This window comes from Malus sylvestris, chromosome 2 (assembly GCF_916048215.2).
Source record: "Malus sylvestris chromosome 2, drMalSylv7.2, whole genome shotgun sequence".
In the NCBI taxonomy this organism is placed as follows: domain Eukaryota; kingdom Viridiplantae; phylum Streptophyta; class Magnoliopsida; order Rosales; family Rosaceae; genus Malus; species Malus sylvestris.
The window spans coordinates 15,876,169-15,896,704 of NC_062261.1; the positions used below are offsets into that span (position 1 = coordinate 15,876,169).

Genomic DNA, 20,536 nt, shown 5'->3' on the forward strand with positions numbered 1-20,536 from the left:
ATTATTTTTTAGTTTTATATTTATAAATTTATTGAATCCAACGGCTAAGATATAATATGATCAAATCCAACGGTAAAAAAAAAAAAGATCCAACGGTACAAATTTAAATCCAACGGCTAAAGTAATTAAAAAAAAATTCTTTTACGTGTTTCATTTTTTTTCATAGTGTTACACAAATTTCATGGTGTCGGTTTAATAATTTTTCAATATTTATCAGAATCTAAATATTTTTAGGTTAAAATATTCATAAAATTAAATTAGGATAGTCTACATAATTAATTTAGGGCTAAAAATTTAACCTAAAAGGGTTGGAGATGGTCTTATAAGTGCAAGATTTTGGGTTTCATTTTCGTAAATATCGAGTTTGATATCAAATTTTTATGATCGACCCATTGTGTGACTTAGTTGAAATCCTCCACTTCTTAGTGTAAATATAGTGAAAGAAATTAGGGAGTGAGAGCATGAGTGTGAAGTTTGAAATTGAATTACTATAATACTTTTAAAGTAAAATAAAAAAGTCGTCTGACGATAAGCACTATGGGCATTTAACTCTCTTTGATGACAGAGATGATTCTCTTAATATAGGGTGCATAATCCATTTGGAAACTACTTCTACTTTTTTTTTTTTTAATATCAATTGAGAATTCAAAATCAGGGTTTCAAACTTGATGAATGTAGATCCTTTCCCTAATAGATTCGGGCTATTCGTAATTAGGGTTTCAAAATTGCAGGTAGATTATCCTCAGTGGTGACTAGGCATCGCTAGAGCAGATGATCACGTACAACTTAAAATTTTTTCAAACATTAGAAAGAAAAAGTTATTAAAAATTTACTTGAATGTTGGTAAAGATGTTGAAAAAGGTTTCGCAGAGTTTCCTTCGGGATCCTTTCATTCTCGCATGTCGTGCGTGTTGCAAAACTAACGATAAAAGTGAGGGAGAGAGATGGGACGACATAGAGAGAAGGGTTTGGCCTTATACATTTAAATGTTAAAATGGTCCCTGTGTTTTAGTCATTAGGTTAATCTAGTCCTTGTGTTTTCAATTTGGCCAAGTTGGTCTTTGTGTTTATCTTTGTTAGCCAATTAAGGACATTTCCATATAATTTCGGTAAATTTTTTTATAAATTATGATAAACTTATTTATAAAATTATTTATTTGATTTAAAATATTTAAAAATGAAATAAAACTAAAACTTAAAAGAAAATTTATTCTTCTTCCAATTTTCCGACCTCCTCCCTAACATTACCCTCTCTCTTTTCTATGTCAAAACCTTAATCATTTTTCAGATTGGAAGTTTGATCTCTTATATGTGTTATTTCTAATTGATTTGCATTTTTCTGTAAAGAGAAAATGTAATAATATATAATATAATTGTTCTTATGAATTTTTTAAAAGAGATTGAATAAAATCCTTAATTGGCTAACAGAGACAACCACAATGACTAAATTAGCCAAATAAAAAACAAGGGGACTAAATTTGCCATGTGACTATATCACAGGGACCATTTTGACATTTAAGCCTTTATACTAATCACGATGAGTTTTCTTACCTTGCAAGTGATAACAACCTAAGAAGATTTGATCTCCAAATACGATTCTATTTAAGTTTGCATAATCACATTCCTAATTAAAAATTCTATTAACAACTGATTTTGACTTTTTACCAGAATCTCCAAACATTTGGAGAGGATGAGCGAAATCTTAGGATTAGTATCGGTATATAAAACAGTATAGTCTAGTAGTACTCTACGCACACTATACTCTCTTACCACTAATTTAACTTCCCCTCCCTCTCCCTATATCTCATCCGGTTATTTTGGCGGCACCATACCCGCCACATTTCCTTCACTCCTTGCATTCCTCTCTCTCTCTCTCAAATTTTTTTGCACAATATAAACCCTCTGGATTTAGCATTTCTTTTAAATAAATCCGTTGATTGTTCATCATAGATGTTCGAAGAGACTGAGGAGGTATGAGGGACTCTGCAGAAACTTCATTCTCTCTCTCCACCCTCCTCTGCCAAGAAGATGAAACTTGTCTTAACCAATTGGAAGACGAATCTAAAACTTCTGTAGAATCAAACCCATGTTTTCTTTTTGATAACGACGATGAATATGTCGAAAACTTGATTCAGAAAGAAGCTCATTGCTTTGAATCCAAAGGGTTCAAGGATTGCCCGGCCTCTGGCATGAGCTGGTTGAAAACAACTCGATTGGATGCCATTGATTGGATTTTCAATGCATGTCACTCTCCCTAAAGCTCTTAAATTTCCCAGATTGTTGTTTCTATATTTCTTGTTCAGTCCCTGAAAGTTTGTGGATTTTGCAGACAGGGGCAGTTTTTGGGTTCCAGTTGCAAACAGCTTACTTATCAGTGACTTACTTTGATGGGTTTCTTTCAAAACGATCCATTGATGTAAGTAAACCAATACTTTCAATGTTTTGCAAATTGGGTTTCTGTATTTTTGTTGTTTTGCCAAAATATTTGGATTTTTTATTGGTTTTTTTTTAATATATAGGATGAGAAATTGTGGGCTATTAGATTGTTATCAGTGGCATGTTTATCCTTGGCTGCTAAGATGGAAGAATGCAAAATACCAGCTTTATCAGATTATTCGGTTTCGGATTACGATTACGATTTTGAAAGCAAAGTGATTCAAAGAATGGAGCTTTTGGTGCTGAATACATTGGAATGGAAGTTGGGTACAATCACTCCTTTTGATTATCTGCACTACTTCATCAATAAGTTTTGTGCTGATCAATTAAGACCAAAAGAACTAGCTTCTAATGCTATCAGACTAGTTGTGGCAATGGCAAAAGGTAATGTGATCCCGTACTCCCAATCTAATTAAATTTGCATAATTTGTTACATTTCCTAATCAATCTGATTTCTATAACGCAGAAATTGATTTGATGGATACTCGGCCGTCGATTATTGCAGCTGCTGCAGTTTTAGCAGCATCAGATGGTCAATTAAGCAGAAAGATTCTAGAGCTTAAGATGAATGTGATCTCATTCTTGCAGTCCCAAGATTATGTGAGCCAACTAATGCACTACTAATTACACTTTGTTTTATTTACTTAAGTTAATCTTAATCAAATTTCCATTGGAACAGGAATACATATATTCCTGCTATGATTTTATGCAGGAAATAGTGGAAAGAAAAGATAAGACACCAGCTCCCAAGTTTTCAAATTCCCCTCTATCAATCCATTCAAACTCAATGGAAGTGCTTGAAACTTCACCAATTGGAACTAAGAGACGGCTTACATTCGGTGACTCTTCTGATCAAAGTTACCCAACCAAGAAAATTCACCAGCCATAGTTACTGTTGAGGTTTTTTTTTTGAATATTTGTTGGTTTTTTGATTGAATTATAGAGAGAAAAAGAATTTCATGATACTTTAGGAGATTGGGGGGGGGGGTATCCGTGGTCCGTGGCTACGACATCTTGGGGGTAAATTGTTGTATTTTCGTTCGTTAATATGTTATATATTTATTTGTGTTTCATGATCGAGAACATTAAGAAGGGAAAGGGGGGACTTGGGGTGCTTGGGATGCTTCCCACCTGTCTTTCAAAAGGCTGGAAGCCATGAGGAATGAAGAATCGTTTTTGTTTGATTCGATATCTCTGTGTTGTATTTGGGCCATTGCCAAAAAGTATATATGTGCGTGTGTGTGTGTATAAAGGTTATGTGAGTGGGAACAGTAAAAAAAACACTCCCCTTTCACTATTAGGGTTGCACTCTCGCCTGTAAAAGATCGATAGTCAAACTCTTGCTGTTAATTTGAGAATAAGTGCGTCCTTTACCATCGTTAGGTAGAGCGCATGATCTATTGTGGCAGATTTGCACCGTGTAGTCTTCTGTGTTTGATTATTGAGCTTTCTATATAGGGGATTTATTATGTTTGCTTCTAGTACTCAGTTGGCACACTCCTTGTAATCGTGGTGCATTCATGTTTATATTATTAATGAATTATCGCTATCGCTTTGGTTAAAAAAAGGTACCGCGCCCTATACAGCAAAAGAAAATGGATAAAGGGTAAGGGTAGGGGTCTGATTTACTTGCAAGCAATGGGGCATTTGCAAGCACTTGAGAAAAGTTGTAGGACCCAAATGAACCATCTTCGTGAACATCGAGACCCAAAATTTTGGGGATGGGCGGTGGAATTTGGGGGGCATGACATTCATAGCAAAGGTGGTGTCGGAAGGCTCCCACCCATCCACATGCCTTCTTGGGGTTCATAGGCCAGTCTGGCATAGTACACCATTGTATTTTAGCCTCAAACAGAAGATTACACTTCCTGCTTCAGAAATCTGTTTTCATGTTATATTTGTGTAAAATTAAATTCAAAAGATAAATCTTAAAAATGGAAACGATTTTCGCATTAATTTTTTTCCCTTGCTCTGTCCTGACTATCTCTGGCCACTGAATTGAGATAATCAAAAGAGGATAAGTGGACAGAAATAAACGAGAGTATGCAGAAGGAGAAAAGATGTGTATGATTTAGGGGTGAGAGTTTGTGATGCAAAATTTGGGGCAGACTGATCTTCTTGTCAAGAGGTCTGAGTGGGGAGAAAACCAACCTCATCAATGGAAGTACATATAAATTTTGGTAGCTTTTAAAATGCATGCTGCAGAAATAGCTGCTGTGGTTTTGGGTTGTAAGTTTTTATTTTCAATTTTAGCAATTTTTTTAATCCTCTAGGTTGAAGACAGTTCAGCAGATTCACTCTTAAAAAGCCTTGTATTTAATCTTGTGCAGAATTGGGGGTCAAATGCATTTGGTCACAAAGTCCACCTAAAATCTAAACACTTTTTTTCTTGGATTTTTATTAGCCCAAAAAAGGAGAAACGTCATGTGATCAGAAAAATATTAATACTAGAATATATAACCGGTAAACGAGAGTAATATTTTGTGATTTTTAATAATTTAATTAGAAAAGTAGAACTCTACACGAACTCTCTGCTACCTTATGTTTTTTGGCACAATATTTTATAATGTTGGCATGAAAATTGACGTTAAACTATTTGGTGATATGGAGCCTATAAAGAGTCTTCCTTTGAAAAAGTATGTAATTTGCAGCCCATGTTTGCCCAGAATGGCAATCTAGGATGCTCAGAGGTGAATATGGACCACGATCTTCATCTACATCATACAGATAGATGTTGTTGGTTTTTGGTATGAAATAACATTTCACTTCTTTTAAGAAGAAGACAACCTAAAGGGGAATGAAAGAAAATTGAAAAACAGAAAAATGTTGGACGTTACCATCTTGGGAGCATGGTAGTTAGAGAGAAACTAAATCGACTTTCACCTGCAAGTGATCATTTATTACAGTAGTAGAAAGGTGTTGAATTCTTATATGACAGTATGGGTTTAAATCTCGTTGGTGACTAATCTAATATCTAATTTAACGAAATCTATCGTTTGACAAAAAAAAAAAAAATCTACTTTCACCTAGCTAGGAGCCTTAGGACTAGCATCGCATTCCATTATCACAAAATTATGGTGATTCCATAACACGCATAAATGATTTACAATCACTTATATTATGCACGCGTGAACTAGTGTTATTAACAAAATTCCGAACTATCTTAAGTTTTGGCGCTTTTAAAAACCAACTGAACCTAGTTGATAGTGACAACAAACAAGAACCACATTTTTTGTGTGTGGGTAAATTACACAAAACTACTTCAACTATTCGTCGAACCACAATCTCATACCTCATGTTTTAAAAATTACAATGTCATACCTCATCTTACGAATTTGTTGCAATGTCAGACATTCGTTAATTTTTCTGTTAAATTCTCTGTTAAATGCTGACATGGTTCAAGGCGGAACCCACTCCCTAGCTTAACTGGATTAATTTTTTTATTAAATATTAAAAAAAATAAAATCATTTAAATATTTTTTTAAGTGTGGGACCCACCCATACAACCCCATCACCCTTACCATTCTTCCCCAGTTCGCCTAACGACATCGACCTCACCACCTGCCTCTACGACACCCACCTCGACCTCGTCCTTTTCTCCCTCACCTGGTCCCGCTCCTTCCTCGAAGAAAACCCACCTTAGGATTCCAATTGAATTTTCAAAAGGAAGCAGGTTTTGGTACCTAAAGTAGAATTAGACGAAGAAAGGAAGCAAAGTTACTTGAAAGCCAAAAGCCACTGTTGAAAAAAGTCGTGGCTCAATGAAGCATTCAAACAATTTTTGACAGACCCCGACCTAGATCGAGGCATGCTGGCAGTCACGTGAGGGTGACGTAGCCATGTGCACAGTGCAAAAGAATAACGATATAAAGAAATGCGAATAAATAAAAACCAAACTAACTAAAACACTAGATAGGATAAGGTGAAAGACGAGAATAAGTGTGACTACATATAACCATAGCGTAGGTATCCTAAGTGCAGTCCAACATGACAAATATTAATTATACAATACCAAAGGTGGTCCTACATTAGTGATAATCTGTCAGAACAGCCGTGAAATTCTCGCAAGCCACCAATAAACACTCATAACTAGAACTTGGAGGGACGCAAAACAGAAAGTGTGAGTGGGCAAAAACAAAGCTTTTCAAAACCGTTCATTATCAAAAGTAAATAACCCATCGTCGTAAAACCTGTATAATTCCCAGAAAATAGCATGCACGATTATATCTCAAAATCATATTCAAAATAGCAAATCCACCGAATATACCATGTCAAATCTCAGAAAGAAATAAGTAAGCCAGGTGAAATAAATCAATATGAAATAGTATGCAAGCCGAAGTCACATAACGTGACATGTACGGCTGAGTCTATAGCTCCTCAATTAGTTCTCTGCACACGAGTCAGAACCACCTAATGTGGTCTGTACGATAGGCTGTGTGTAAATAAATACGCTTAAGTGCTACGATCACGTGAAGGCTATGCGAAGTATTGCAAGTCACCTACGAGTCGGAACCACCTAATGTGGTCTGTACGACATGCTGTCACCTACCTTGGATCCAAGGTGAGCGTGTGGTGCGGGAGGTGAACGATCACGTGAAAGTTAGGCCCTGCCTTGGGCGGAGCACTAACACCGAGGTGCAAGACAATGAGCTATAAATACATCTCAACACAATCATACTCACTACCATCAATATACTCATCTGAAGCTTACCTGAGCATCCGCAGCGTCAAGCAACAATATATATATATATATATATATATATATATAACCATACTAATGCATAATCAAACATAGAGCATTTGACATGGCATTTCAAAATATCAAATCATTTAATTAAGTTTTATGGGAAAAATACCAAGTGTGTATATATATATATATATATATATATATATATATATATATATATATATATATATATATATATATATACTGAAAACCAAAAGCCCACTCACCGATATGTGGAAGGGTCGTAGCCCCCGAGTCTTGCTTGACTGCGCTCTTCCTCTGGATAGGTCTCACCTATGTGCGAAACAACTATTTAAATGTTATTTTAAGCACATAACCAAAACTAGGTAATAACTTCTCATACATTGCTCAAATGGCGTATTTGAATATACCAACGTGGCCTACTCAATCCACGAACATCCCCATATTTTTATAAAAAATTTTGCGTCCCTAGGCGCCCTTACGCGCCAGCAATGGCACGGCCAGACGCGCCCCCACGTGCAGGCCAATGCCGTCAGCTAGCCTGACGCCGTTAGGAATATTCCGTTAAATACTAACAAAAGCTTACAACGTTACCTTACGCCGTCAGGAACATTCCGTTAACTTTGACAGAATATTTCGTCACCTTCTTCGGCGAGCCTCGCCGTTTGCAATTCGATTTCTGCCGGATTTCTGGATAATTTTCAAACTTCAATATCTCACGCATTTCTACACCAAATTTCACAAATTTTATACCAAAATGAAGCTTAGGACGAAAGGAACAAATCCTTACCACTTTTAGGTCTTAAATCCACAGGAAATTCACCGAAAAAACTTGAGGAAACCGGCAAAACCCTACAACTATATAAACCCAAGTGTTCTTATGTCAAAACCACTCCAAAATTGATCCAACATGCTAGAAAAGTAAGAATAATACCTTCTGAGGTCTCAAAACAACCTAAAACCTTGGCGATCACGTCGGAGAAAATTCACCCCTCACCGGAGCTCAGGTAACTTGAGTTCTATAAGTCCTCACGTCCAACCAAGGGTATAAATCAACTCATGAGCTTGCAAGGAACACGAAAACCACCTTCACAATCTCGATTCGTGCATGAAAGGGTTGGTTAAGGGATTGTTCGTACAATTGTACGAAAAATGGAAGAAATATGTGAGGGAAAAGAGATAGAGAGAGTCAACATGAGGGTAAGAGTGTGTGTGTGGTCCAAATTTGGGCTACCAAACAAAACAAATAATTTTTTTTAATTCTAATTGGATCCAAACACTTAGGAAAGAAATCAAGTGGTCCACATCCTTAGCCCATTTACACACCACCACCAAACGCTCAAGGGTAAAATTGTAATTTCCATGCCCTCGTGGACAAAATAATATAAACATTCGGGACAAGTTGTCACAATTTTCAAGGTTAAAATCTCAAAAAAAAAAAAAAAAAAAAAGAAACCCAATTTTCACAAAACTTCAACAAAGAGAATTATTCTTGGAAAAAAGCAGAAAATTAAATGACCCCAAGAAAGAGTGAAAATTAAATGAAAAATGGTCAAACCCTAAAAACCCAGATCTCCAAAATTCCAAAGGAACCAACTTTTTGCAAAATAAAAGAAATTTCCAAATGCACAAATGTTGGAAATTTCTATCAAGAATCAAAGCCTTTCACCGCACCACAATTAATTGGCATACCAAATGCATGAGCTCTCTATCTCTTCACTCTCTCTTTCTCTTTCTAACTTTACTCAATCTACAAACTTCCACACCAATAATCAGGTAGGCTGGATTTTTAGCTTTGTTGAATTCAAATTGAATGTTGGGGTAGAGCTTCTTGGAGCCGTGCTTATTCCAGAAGAGAAAGGGCTTGACGTGGAGGTGGAAGGAATGGGAGGAGAGTAGGTAAGGGAGGGGGGTCGAAGGAGTGGCGGAGGAGGTTGGAGTCGAGGGAGCGGTCGAGTAAGAAGCGGGACCAGGTGAAAGAGTAAAGGGCGAGGTCAGTGTGGTAGAGGCAGGTGGTGAGGTTAGGGTGCCTGGAGATGGGTGAGGTCGTTGGGTGGACTGGGGAAGAAGGGTTGGGGTGATGGGTTTGTATGGGTGGGTCCAACATTTTTTTATAAAAATATTTACATGATTTTAGTTTTAATTTTTTTTAATATTTAATTAATTTTTTAATCCAGTTAGACTAAGAAATGGGCCCACCTCAAGCCACATCAGCATTTAACAGTGAAATTAACAGAAAAACTAACGGAGGTTTGACATTGTAACAAATTCGTAAGATAATGTATGTCATTGTAATTTTAAAAACATAAGATATGAGATTATGATTCAACGCATAATTGAGGTAGTTTTATATAATTTATCCATAACAATGATGTGCACGAAAAGAAAAGGTGTGTTTATCATTTTTTAATTAAAAAAGTATACACAGTCCAACACACTGAACCAAATACGACGATTCAAGTCTGAATTGGGATCAAGAAAAGAAATGACTTCTTCAAAAGCTTCAAAAGGTCATCAATCTCATGTATTTTTCATGCCATGAGAGCATCTCTAATGGGAGTCCCTATTTAGGAACTCCCACCACCACTTTTGAGTACTTATTTAAGGACTTAAAGGGAATCTATGTGTCTCTAAAGGAATATTGTCTCCAATGGAAGAATCCTTATAGTAGAATATAAATTTGAGATTTATATAATTTTATGTGATAATTTGATTAGGTGCAATATATTTTTTGTGTTAACTTTTTTTTTTATTTTTTATAATTAATTTGGACCCTCCATCTCTCAAACGGTTGAAAAAAAAAAAAGACAAAGCCCATGTGATTGGGACCCACGCTTGCAGCTGGCGTCAGTAGCTGTCAACGAGTACAACTCCACCTGCGCGTCAGCAGCAAGTGGGAATCGTGCTGCATAGCAACACTGATTTTGGTGGGCTACCTTTTCAGTCCCTATATGTGGGTACATACACTAAGTATCCAGTGAGTCCATATACTTTAAGGACTCACTTTCCGATTTATTGGATATTCATTTTATCCTTATATTTATTTTATATGGTGATTGTCCCTATTGAGGGACTTCACTAAAGATGCTCTAAATAAGATCTATATCAAACAAGGAGCTTGCTCCTGCACATCAAGGAACAAAAGTAACGGTTGATATTTAAATAGTTCTCATTTAATTAAATCTCAACCATTCAGTTAGAAAATAAATCTCAATAGTTAGGAAAACAAATGTGTGGGAAAGAATTTCCGATCAAACAAAGACATTTTCTTTAAATGGTGAACCCGGCTATTTGCATTCGAAAGTGTTGAGCCCGGTTCGTCTTCTTCCCAATCAGCGCCAAAAACTTATTTGAAAATTGAAAACATTTAAAGTGGCACACACCGTTGCTTCGCATAAAATAACAGACTAATCATTGCTTTTTGATCATACTATACATTCTGTCTTATTTGTCCGTCAAATTGTTTACTATCACAGACGGCAACCGCTCTCCCTCAGTTCCTCCAGAAATCGAAACGCATAGGCAATTATAACTTCTGCAACAACAAGAATCCACTTCGAAGTTCATCACCCGGAAAACTAATCGCCATGGATAAGCGGCTCCGCTCATCCCTTCAGACCTCCGCCGACGAATTCCTGAGCTCCGCCGCAAAGCAAACCCTAAAATCCTCAAAGCCCTCTCTCAAAACCCTAATCCACGGCGTCAAGCCTTCCTCCGACCTCTCCTCCTCTCTCCCTCTCTCTCTGTCCCACTCCATTTCCCAAGCTATACAATCCTTCAAGAACCTTCTGGAGCCCAACCAAAACCCTAACCCTAAACCTAACTCCCCGCGCTCTCCTCCCACCAAACGGCCCCGGAGGTCTTCTAGGCGGTCCAAGACCCGACCAGAACCTGATTCAGACGACCCAGACCCTAACCCGGAGCGAGAGAGGAAATGCCTTCTTTCGGAACTTCAAGTTTTAGCATTTATCGCGCAATTGTGCATTTCGCATCCCCAGAACGCATTCTCGCCGTTGGATTTGTTGACCGGAGTTCAGGCGCTGCACGACAATCTGATTATTTTGGAGTCGGACTCGGTGCTGGTTTCGGAGATCGCGGGTTTGTGCGAGCAATGGTGGAAGGAGGAGTTGCCGAGTCGAGAATCACTGATTTCTCAGTCGCTCCCTTTCTTGCTCTCGAGATCTTTGACTCTGCAAAAGAAGGCAGATGTTCACAGAGTCTATGCGCTCCGGGAGGCCTTTACTTGCTTTGATTTCGAAGACGAGAGCATTGAGGACTTGAAGCTCTTGTTAATTCGGTGTGTGATTTCGCCGCTGTATCTGAAAGCAGAGGAGGGGAAGAAGTTCCTTGCATTTATGTTCGGGTTGAGTTTGCAGCTGTTGAAGGAAGTTTTGGCAATGATTCGATCTCAGGTTCCGTTTGGTCGAAAGTCAATGCTGGAGGCCTACGGGGACGTCCTGTTTCGGGCTTGGAAAGTGGCGGATGGCGAATCGAGAAGTGAGATCGAGAATGGGTTTTTGCAGGGTTTGATTGAGGGTGCAATACATGCCAGTTCTGGAGCTTTTGCTGCTTCGATTAGAAGGGTTTTGGGAGGGTTTATAAACCAGAGGACCACTGCTGGTGTTGAGAAGCTTCTTTTCCAGCTGTCTGAACCTGTGATATTTCGCTCGCTGCAGGTAAATTTTTGTTAATAAGTTTGTGAATACAGTTGTCAAATGCTGTGTTTATGTTGTATCTGAATGACTGGTTTGTGATCACAGGTTGCGAATTCTAATGTTCGCCAAAATGCGCTGCATTTGCTGCTGGACTTTTTTCCTCTTGAAGATCCCGATTCCACAAAAGAAGTGAAAGATTCCTTGCTTGATAAGCAGTTCTTTTTATTGGAGAGATTACTCACCGATGATTGTCCAGACGTGAGAGTGGTTGCGGTGGAAGGGTCTTGTCGAGTGCTTCATCTATTTTGGGAAATCATCCCTTTGAGTACAATCACAAAGCTAATTACCAAAATTGTTGATGATATGTCACACGATGTATGTCATGAGGTTAGACTTTCCACACTGAATGGAATTATCTATTTGTTTGGAAATCCACAATGCCATCAAATTCTCAACGTTCTTCTGCCCAGACTGGGTCATTTGATGCTGGACAATGTCCTATCAGTAAGAGCTGCAATGGCAGATCTCCTCCTTGTTATAAGGGATATTCCAAATTTCCAGTTCCATAAGGTAAAGATTGCTTTTATAATTATGATAAGCTCTTGTTATTTCTGATGCCTTTTTTGATGTTAGTTGGTTTGTATGCTTCATTTCATCTTTCACTAGGTGGTGAAATTAGATGTATTATTGTCGGACCTTGCAAATGATCAACCTCAAGTTGCTCAGAAAATTACACAACTGCTTATGCCATCATACTTTCCTTCAAAAGTGTCCGTTGAAGCAGCATGTAATCGTTGTGCTACGCTCATTAAAAGGTCTCCAATGGCTGGAGCCAGGTTTTGTGAATTTGCTGTGTCCCAAGGGGCATCTCTCAAGTCTCTGATGGAACTTGTTCGAGTATTGATTACTTTGGTCTTGCTGCCTAGTAATCTAGATGAAGATCAAATTGAAGGTTTACTTCTTGCTGCTGCCAACCTTTGCAATACCCTAGCAAGCGAGTCAGTTTTCAAGAATGCTCTTAAGGAGTTCTTCGATGGTGAAAAGTTGAAGTGCTTGTTTGCTGCTGCATCTACTCGGTCTGCTCAGTCTTCTGTATTCAACATTGTCTCAACTGTCTCTCCAGATGATCTAGCTGGACTTCTTGACGAATGCATGAACCTGGTCACTAATTGTAGTGGTTTATCCAAAGATGCCGAGAGGCAAGCTGAAGTGAGGTCTGCTCACAAATTGTTGCTGTCATGTGATGGGGTTGATGGTATGCTTGAAGCTCTAACAGCATTCCTGCAGAAAGCTGCCTATCGTTGCCATGTCAATTTCGGCAATGAAATACCAAATCTGAGTGTTTTCTCTGCAAAAAGAAAGAAATCAAAGTCCTCTAGCAAAATTTCAGCTCGATGGAGAAATGTTGGCGGGAAAAAACCAACCAATTTTGAGAACGATTATTCAGTGGCAGTAGGAATGGCCTGGCAAATTAGAGATTTACTTGCATCTGACAACACTCGGAATTCTATATTGGGGTCTCAAGTTCTAGAGTCGTTATTTCAATCCTTGAATGTCATTTCGGAGGTCAGCATTGTGCAGTGCATGCATTGTGAATATATGGACACATCTCCTGTCTTGGCATATACAGCTCTTGCTCTGCATATGTCTCTTCAAAATGCCAGTTCGACTACAACAGATTGCGGTACAAAAAGTAAAGATAGGACTGATTCCACAACATCTAGTTCTGAGGCAAGTCATATTACTTTTTTTCGCATTCATTCTTATTTGAAGTTTTTAAGCTGCTTTATTGTCTTAATAGGTTTTTATCTTACATATTCTTTAGCTCCATAAACACGCTTTAACTTTTTTAGTAGATATTGTTTAGCTCCATAACCATGATTTAACTTTTTAGTAGATCAATTTCTAAATCACGAAATGAAATTAAGTAATGGAAAATAATTATTTTTATGTCCCTTTGTTTTCTGTGTAATTCAAGTTGTTTTCACCTTAAAAAACTCTCAAAACATGGTAAGCTTTGGAACAAAAAGAAATTGGCAGAATGCACATGTTGACATGACTCGTAAAATCTGGTTCAACATTCAGGAAATTACGTGGAGTTCACATTGGTTCTGTACCAGTTACATTGCATGCAAGATACTATTTGACGCATGGAATTCTGATCTTCCTTTCCTTTTAGTTATGTTTCATGAAAAGAGTTCATTTATTAATCAGTAATTATTTGTGTTTTCATTGACCGTTAACCAACTCTGTGATATAATATGTTCATTGTTAATCAGATGCCTTGTTTTGATTTGGACAGATTCTTCTGTACTGTGTACTCTTCACACAACATGTGTCCTCAAAATTGTTGAACTTTGCGAGGACTTGATGCTGATGTAATTTATCTGCCACAATATCACTGTTTAAAGTCTTGCTTTTCTTTTCTTTTTCAGCAGACTAAGTTGGAACATGCATTGGATCACCTGGTTAACTGTGCAGAGAAGCTATTTCGGGCAGATGATGCTGGAGGGTCTGGAAAAATTTCTCCACAACCTAAGCATTCTAGCAAGAAGTCTTCCAACCGTCGTGAGAAAAGACAGAGAGAATCGCATACTGATGCCTCAAGTCCAAGTGATAGTGGTAAGTACTTATGGTTTATGGACCGCACACAAGGGCACATATCACATAAATTGAAGAGATAACTAACAGTAAAGATTGAGTAGGAAACATAACTAGTTCATTAAAAAAGATTTTGTTTCCTTTTACCCTTTGGGATTGCAGTGACAATATGAAAACAATAATAATGGGGATGAAAAAGATGTAAATTATAATCTTCAGCCGTACCCATTATAACTATAATTCACTGCATCACACATGTACTGTTAATTGGATGTACTTCTGCCCCTTTCATCGGGGTCAAACCGGGTAACAGGGCCTACATTCTGACAGAATATTAACATTTATGATATATGCATGCAGGATGCGACTATACAGAACCAAAGAAGTTATCAAACAAGGTGAAGATGCTAACTGCAGTCTTAAGGTTCGTGGTTGATGCCGCTACAATAGGTTCTGTTCATCAAATTCAGGAAGGGTGCTTAAAGTTCACATCAGGTTACATAAGATATGTCGTATCTAAGTTGGAGCAACAATCTCGTGAGCCTTTTCAATTTGAGGAGGAGGATTTGAAGGATATGGTTCTCTGTTTGAAGAGCTCCTTCACATATGCAGCCAAGTTACTGAATCTAGCTCTTAAAGATGTTACTGAAGCTTCACCAGCACTCACTGAAGCTTCTGATCTTGCCAACGATCTGCTTGATTTAATCATCTCGATTGAGTTGTACTTGGGTTCTAACTATGTTGCTCATTTGGTGACAGGAGTAAAGTCTTGGCTTCCTGACTTGATTCTAGCTTTAGGATCTGGGCACATTGTAGAACAGATTAAGGGAGAAGTGATGGAAATAACTACAGCTGACCGCATCAGACTCCACTTTCCATCATGGCTTCTGATTTTAGCTAAAACTGAGCTCTCTGAAATAAGTGAAGCTAGGCCAGAAGATGGAGATTCCGAACCAGATGAGTTTCCTTCTTTTAAGAAACTTCTTAACATGATTGTTACATTGTTGAAAGGAAATATCAGCATAAGGAATGTGTTTGGGGTGATTTTCTTGATTAGCGCGATTGTTGGGATGCAAAAGAAGAATTTCGGATTGGTTTTGGGACTCGTACGCTTTGCATGCCGGAAGGTATTCAGGGAAGACGAGAGAGAGTGGGGCAATATGATGTTGGCTTCTCTTCAAGAGCTTTACCCTCAGATTGAGAGAGAAATAGAAGAAGACATTGAAGAAGACAGAAGGGAAAATCTGCGAAATGCAAAGGAATTGCTTGAACCAATTTGGATGTATCATATGTATGAAACTGGGAAGGTTTCTATGGAGGACTAATTTGAGAACACGAGCACACTCGGATTGCATTGCCTCTGGTGTTTTAACAAAATGAAGGGGTGTTTGTCGTCGACTAGCTCTTCGGGTACTTGACAGTTCCATTAAGGAATGAGAAGAGTCCCATGGGTAATCTGGTTTTGTTCTGTTTCATGCTCACTTGGTGAAATCAAGACGGCACTCTGCAATTGCTCCATGCCTGCAAGGAAAAACAATATATATTTCATGTCCATTCAAGCAAAGCTCAAAAATAAATATAAACTCTGGTCATGTAATCCTGCACCCTTTCTCTTTTAGTAGCAAGTTAGAAATTAAGAAAGTTATCTACGTATCATGAACAGTAACAACTTGCAGTGAACAGTAACTACCCAAGTGCATTTGCACTCCTAAATTGAACAACTCAGGCAATTCTATTAAAATATTAATATTGTTGTAAAACCGGTGGTATATGTGTTGTGGAATATAAAGTAAATGAGATAATATTTAAGAGGTTCGGCAAGTGTGCCTACATCCTAGGGGCAGCAATAGTACTTTTTCCTATTATGTGAAATAATAAAAGTATAAAGATAATTTACTATTTTCTCTTTTCTCTCTAGCTCAGCTGACTAGTATTTTCTTATGTATCTATTTTCTTTCTCTTCTTCCTCTCCTCTCTCTTCTTTTCTTTCTTACTTCCTTTCCTTCTTATGTCTATATCTCTTTTTTCTTCATTTGCTTCTTTCTAAGACTTGCCACCTCAGTCATTAATGATTCGACTTGGCGAGTTCAAGCAAGTAGACGTTGGCCCATGTTGGATACAGAACCCGCACATTGAACATTGATAACCAAAGAGTCTTGAATAACCAACTCATCAAACACTTTTGAAAGTATTCTTTCATCTCAGGGAGTGAGAAGGTTCCTAGCTACTCAACCCATTAAGCTTTGTCTATCACTAGTTTACCTATAAAACAAAGAAGCAAATGAAGAAAGAAAGAGATATAGACATACGGAGGAAATGAAGTAAGGAAGAAAGAGAGAAAGAAAAGAAAAGAGAGGAGAGGAAGAAGAGAAAGAAGAGAGATACAGAAGAAAATACCAGTGAGCTGGGCTAGAGAGAAGAGAGAAAATAGTGAAATTATTTTTGTACTCCTATTATTTCACATAATGAGAGAAAATATTGCTGCTACCTCGAGGACGTAGGCACACTTGCCGAACCTCATAAATATTATGTCTCATTTACTTTATATTTCACAACACACATACCACCGATTTTACAACACGTTATCAGCTCGAGAAGCTCTTGTGTTAGTGGAAAGCACAACGCCATAAATCCGGTGAAGCACTACCTACCTCTCACCTCTGTCGGCTGGAATTTCATAGATAAGAAAATCCATATATTTTATTCTCATATCTCTGTAGTGCTAATTTTCTTGAATCAAGTATATATCTTGTTTCATGACTGTATATTATTATTTGCAAAAGTAAAAAGGGTACAAACTTCAAATTCGCAGAAAATCTAACAGTCATGTTACGAACTCTAAAACTCCAACTTTCTGTGCTCAAACAAAACTGGACGGCCATCTTATGAGTGCCAAAACTCCATTTTTAGTAGCTCAGATCGAAATTATTTCTTCACGAAAGTTGTTCGCTATACTCTTATCCATATCATACTAAAATTTAAGTTAGATTTAACGGTTTGATCTTCTCATAAGTTGCAGGCATTACATTTGACTCTAAAACTTACGGGAACCATTTCGGCTCTTTCAAAACTTATTGGAGGAAGGACATCAACTGGACTTATTGTTACTATTACCTCATGAGTAACTAATAGGACTTGGAGATGTGAAATGAAAATAAAATAAAAAAGGATGAAACAAAAGAAAGTGGTAGACAAAGAAAATGAAAAAACAAAAGATGAAGATTTTTAATCATTGCTTTTTATATTTTGGCATATTTATGTGAATAGTGATGGTTTAAAGTCCTATCATAAGTTTTATTTATTTAAAGCAATTCATTTACATTGGGTGGAATTATTACCCTTTGCTTTAAGCTTTGACATTTATGTGAATGATGTTGAATCAAGACCCTTGTCACAAGCTTTAAATAAATAGAACTTGTGATATGACTTTAAACCAGCACCATTCATATAAATATGCCAAATCAGAAAAGGCAATGATTAAGTCTCAATCTTTTGTTTTTTTTCCTTTTCTTTGTTTGCCACTTTCTTTTGTTTCATCCTTTTTATTTTATTTTCATTTTACATCTCCAAGTCCTATTAGTTTCTCAGGAGGTAATAGTAACAATAAGTCTTCCTCCAATAACTTTTGAAAGAGTCGAAATGGTTCCCGTAAGTTTTGGAGTCAAATGCAATATCTGCAACTTATGAGAAGATCAAACTGTTAAATCTAACTCAAGTTTTAGTATGATATGGATAAGAGTATACCAAACAACTTTCGTGAAGAAACAGTTTCGATCTAAGTTACTAAAAATGGAGTTTTGGCACTTATAAGATAGCTGTCCAGTTTTCTGCGGGATTTAAGTTTATGGTAGTATTTCAAATATTTGGAATGATTTCACCATTGGATCTTTCTGGAATTTTGATATGTTATAGGAGAGTTGATAAGGAATAACTTTCATGAAGGAAGTGTTTATTTTTGAGCACAGGAAATTAGAGTTTTAGAGTTCGTAATATGACTGTCGGATTTTCTGTGAATTTGAAGCATGTACCCTTTTTGCTTCTGCAAATAATGATATACAGTCATGAAACAAGATATATACTTGATTTAAGAAATTAGTAGTATAAAGATATGAGAATAAAATATAAGAATTTTCTTATCTGTGAAGTTTCAACCAATAGAGGTGAGGTATGTAGTGCTTCACCGGATTTATGACATTGTGCTTTCCACTGACACGAGAGCTTTTTATGCTAACAATGTGTTGTAAAATCTGTGGTATGTGCGTTGTGGAATATAAAGTAAATGAGACACAATATTTACGAGGTTCGGCAAGTGTGCCTACGTCCTTGGGGCATCAACAGTTTTTTCTCTCATTATGTGAAATAATAGGAATACAAAGATAACTGTCACTGTTTTCTCTCTTCTCTCTAGCCCAGTTCACTGGTATTTTCTTCTGTATTTCTCTTCTTTCTCTTCCTCTCCTCTCTCTTCTTTTCTTTCTCTCTTTCTTCCTTACTTCCTTTCCTCCATATGTCTATATCTCTTTCTTTCTTCATTTGCTTCTTTGTTTAATAGGTAAAGCTAGTGATAGACAAAGCTTAGTGGGATGAGTGGGCATCCACATTGAGTGACTAGAATTACAACAAATATTTTTTATTTTAATAAAATAATAAAATATAACTTTATTTTAAATTTCGGATAATAATAAAAGATTGGTTGAAAGTATTTGAAAATATTGAAATGTAGTGTAAAGTGCAAGAACATGGTTATGTGTTTGTAGAAAAAATTATAATTTTTTATATTTTTAATAATTTAAATTATGGCTAACGTCATGGTGACATCACCCTTGCGTCACATAGGCCAGGCGCTGAGCCAGACAATTATTGCCTTACTTTTCCATCGGGCTTGCCTTGAGCCCAATTGCGCGAGTGGACTGAAGTGTTTTTGGGATGGGAGGAGGGGATTTGGTTGCCTATCCCCAAGGCAATTAGCAACGGTGGAGTTGCTCTTAAAGGGATTGAGTTGTCTATTCCCTAAGAAAGTCGTACTACATTGGAAGTGCTCTAAAAAGAGGAGAGAGAGAGGTGGAAGCGCGAAGTCATATGAATTTCAAAGGCGAAGAGATTGTGACCGACTTTTTTTTTGTCAACAGATGACTGTTAGCGTTGGTAGAAGAAATCTTAACCGTCTGTATGGATCCGAAAAGTTCTGCTTTAATGCTTGAAATAAATGGTTATTTAACTCAAATGCATTGGTTTCCAAAAAAAAAAAACCTTTAAATTATATATATATATATATATATATATATTTTAAGGGAATTGTTATTAGCACTAAAAAAATCTGATTTGACACTCCAAACTTTCTATAATTAAAAAGAAAAATACACTTGTGAGGAGTGTAGAATGAGATTTTTGGAATGCTAATAACAATTCCCTTTTCTAAAAGCTGCGGCATATATTCATAAAAAGGTCAACGATAATTACAAAAGCTGGGAGAAAAACACCAACACCATTACAAACTAGTATCAGCTAACAAAACATCAAGTATGACATCTGTAGTTTCCTCAAATCAGGCACACTCGTAGAGATAGGAAAGGGCAGAGTGAGCAACAGATGGGCAGCCTCGACGCATGGGCAACAATAGCTCTAGTGAAGCTTTCGAGTCTTCTACGATGTGGCCAATGAAGGACGAATAAGGAGAATCCGTCTGTAAAGCAGTTGCGATATGTAGTCGATCACTCTCAAGAATCAAATTTTGTAAACCCTTATGCATAGCCAACAATAGCTCTTCACAAGTTGCAAGAGCTTTAATGTGAGTAGGCGACGAGACATGCTTAAACGACTTGGAGCAGGCAACAACGAAACACCCCTCTTTGTATGGCCGGCCCTGAGGGTAGCCGAAGTATGCGGCTTGCCTAGGGCCCCCACTTGGAAGGGCCCCCAAATTATACACACACACACACACATATTTTACAATTCAAATTTAATAAAAATATCAAAAATAAAACCATAGGCAATAATATAATTTTCACAAAACATAATCTTGAGAGAAACTTTAGCGAAAGAAAAAAAATCGGGTAATGGAAGTATTGAAATATCTGAGACAAATGGATGATTGTTTTTCGAATGCATGGGTTGCTTATAAAATTTTGTTAACCAT

The 20,536-nt window shown here is 37.2% G+C and overlaps 3 protein-coding genes across 3 annotated transcripts in view; all 3 read left to right on the forward strand.

Moving 5' to 3' along the window:
• The first annotated feature begins 1,827 nt into the window (after window positions 1-1,827).
• LOC126604849 (cyclin-D5-1-like) lies at window positions 1,828-3,394 on the forward strand. Its single transcript, XM_050272164.1, has 5 exons — window positions 1,828-2,244; window positions 2,334-2,416; window positions 2,520-2,820; window positions 2,903-3,036; window positions 3,116-3,394. Exons 1-5 carry the CDS (start codon window positions 1,974-1,976, stop codon window positions 3,323-3,325), a joined length of 999 nt encoding a protein of 332 aa, XP_050128121.1. The 5' UTR covers window positions 1,828-1,973; the 3' UTR covers window positions 3,326-3,394.
• A 170-nt stretch (window positions 3,395-3,564) lies between these two features.
• Window positions 3,565-20,536, forward strand: part of LOC126604857 (mitochondrial outer membrane protein porin 2-like) — a 71,563-nt gene continuing 54,591 nt past the window's right edge. The window contains exon 1 of the mRNA XM_050272174.1: window positions 3,565-3,569. The gene's annotated coding sequence lies outside the window, so the exon portion shown is untranslated. The remainder of the gene's footprint in view (window positions 3,570-20,536) is intronic.
• Window positions 10,571-16,221, forward strand: LOC126604873 (uncharacterized). Its single transcript, XM_050272197.1, has 5 exons — window positions 10,571-11,820; window positions 11,905-12,369; window positions 12,466-13,530; window positions 14,235-14,421; window positions 14,761-16,221. The coding sequence occupies exons 1-5, from the start codon at window positions 10,732-10,734 to the stop codon at window positions 15,723-15,725; spliced, it is 3,771 nt and encodes a 1,256-aa protein (XP_050128154.1). The 5' UTR covers window positions 10,571-10,731; the 3' UTR covers window positions 15,726-16,221.

Coding starts and splice junctions, on each gene's coding strand:
- LOC126604849 (XM_050272164.1), top strand. CDS start 1,974: ATGAGGGACTCTGCAGAAACTTCATTCTCTCTCTCCACCCTCCTCTGC. Junction 2,821..2,902: donor AGTTGTGGCAATGGCAAAAG/GTAATGTGATCC, acceptor TCTATAACGCAG/AAATTGATTTGATGGATACT. Junction 3,037..3,115: donor TCTTGCAGTCCCAAGATTAT/GTGAGCCAACTA, acceptor CCATTGGAACAG/GAATACATATATTCCTGCTA.
- LOC126604873 (XM_050272197.1), top strand. CDS start 10,732: ATGGATAAGCGGCTCCGCTCATCCCTTCAGACCTCCGCCGACGAATTC. Junction 11,821..11,904: donor TGATATTTCGCTCGCTGCAG/GTAAATTTTTGT, acceptor TTGTGATCACAG/GTTGCGAATTCTAATGTTCG. Junction 14,422..14,760: donor CTCAAGTCCAAGTGATAGTG/GTAAGTACTTAT, acceptor ATATGCATGCAG/GATGCGACTATACAGAACCA.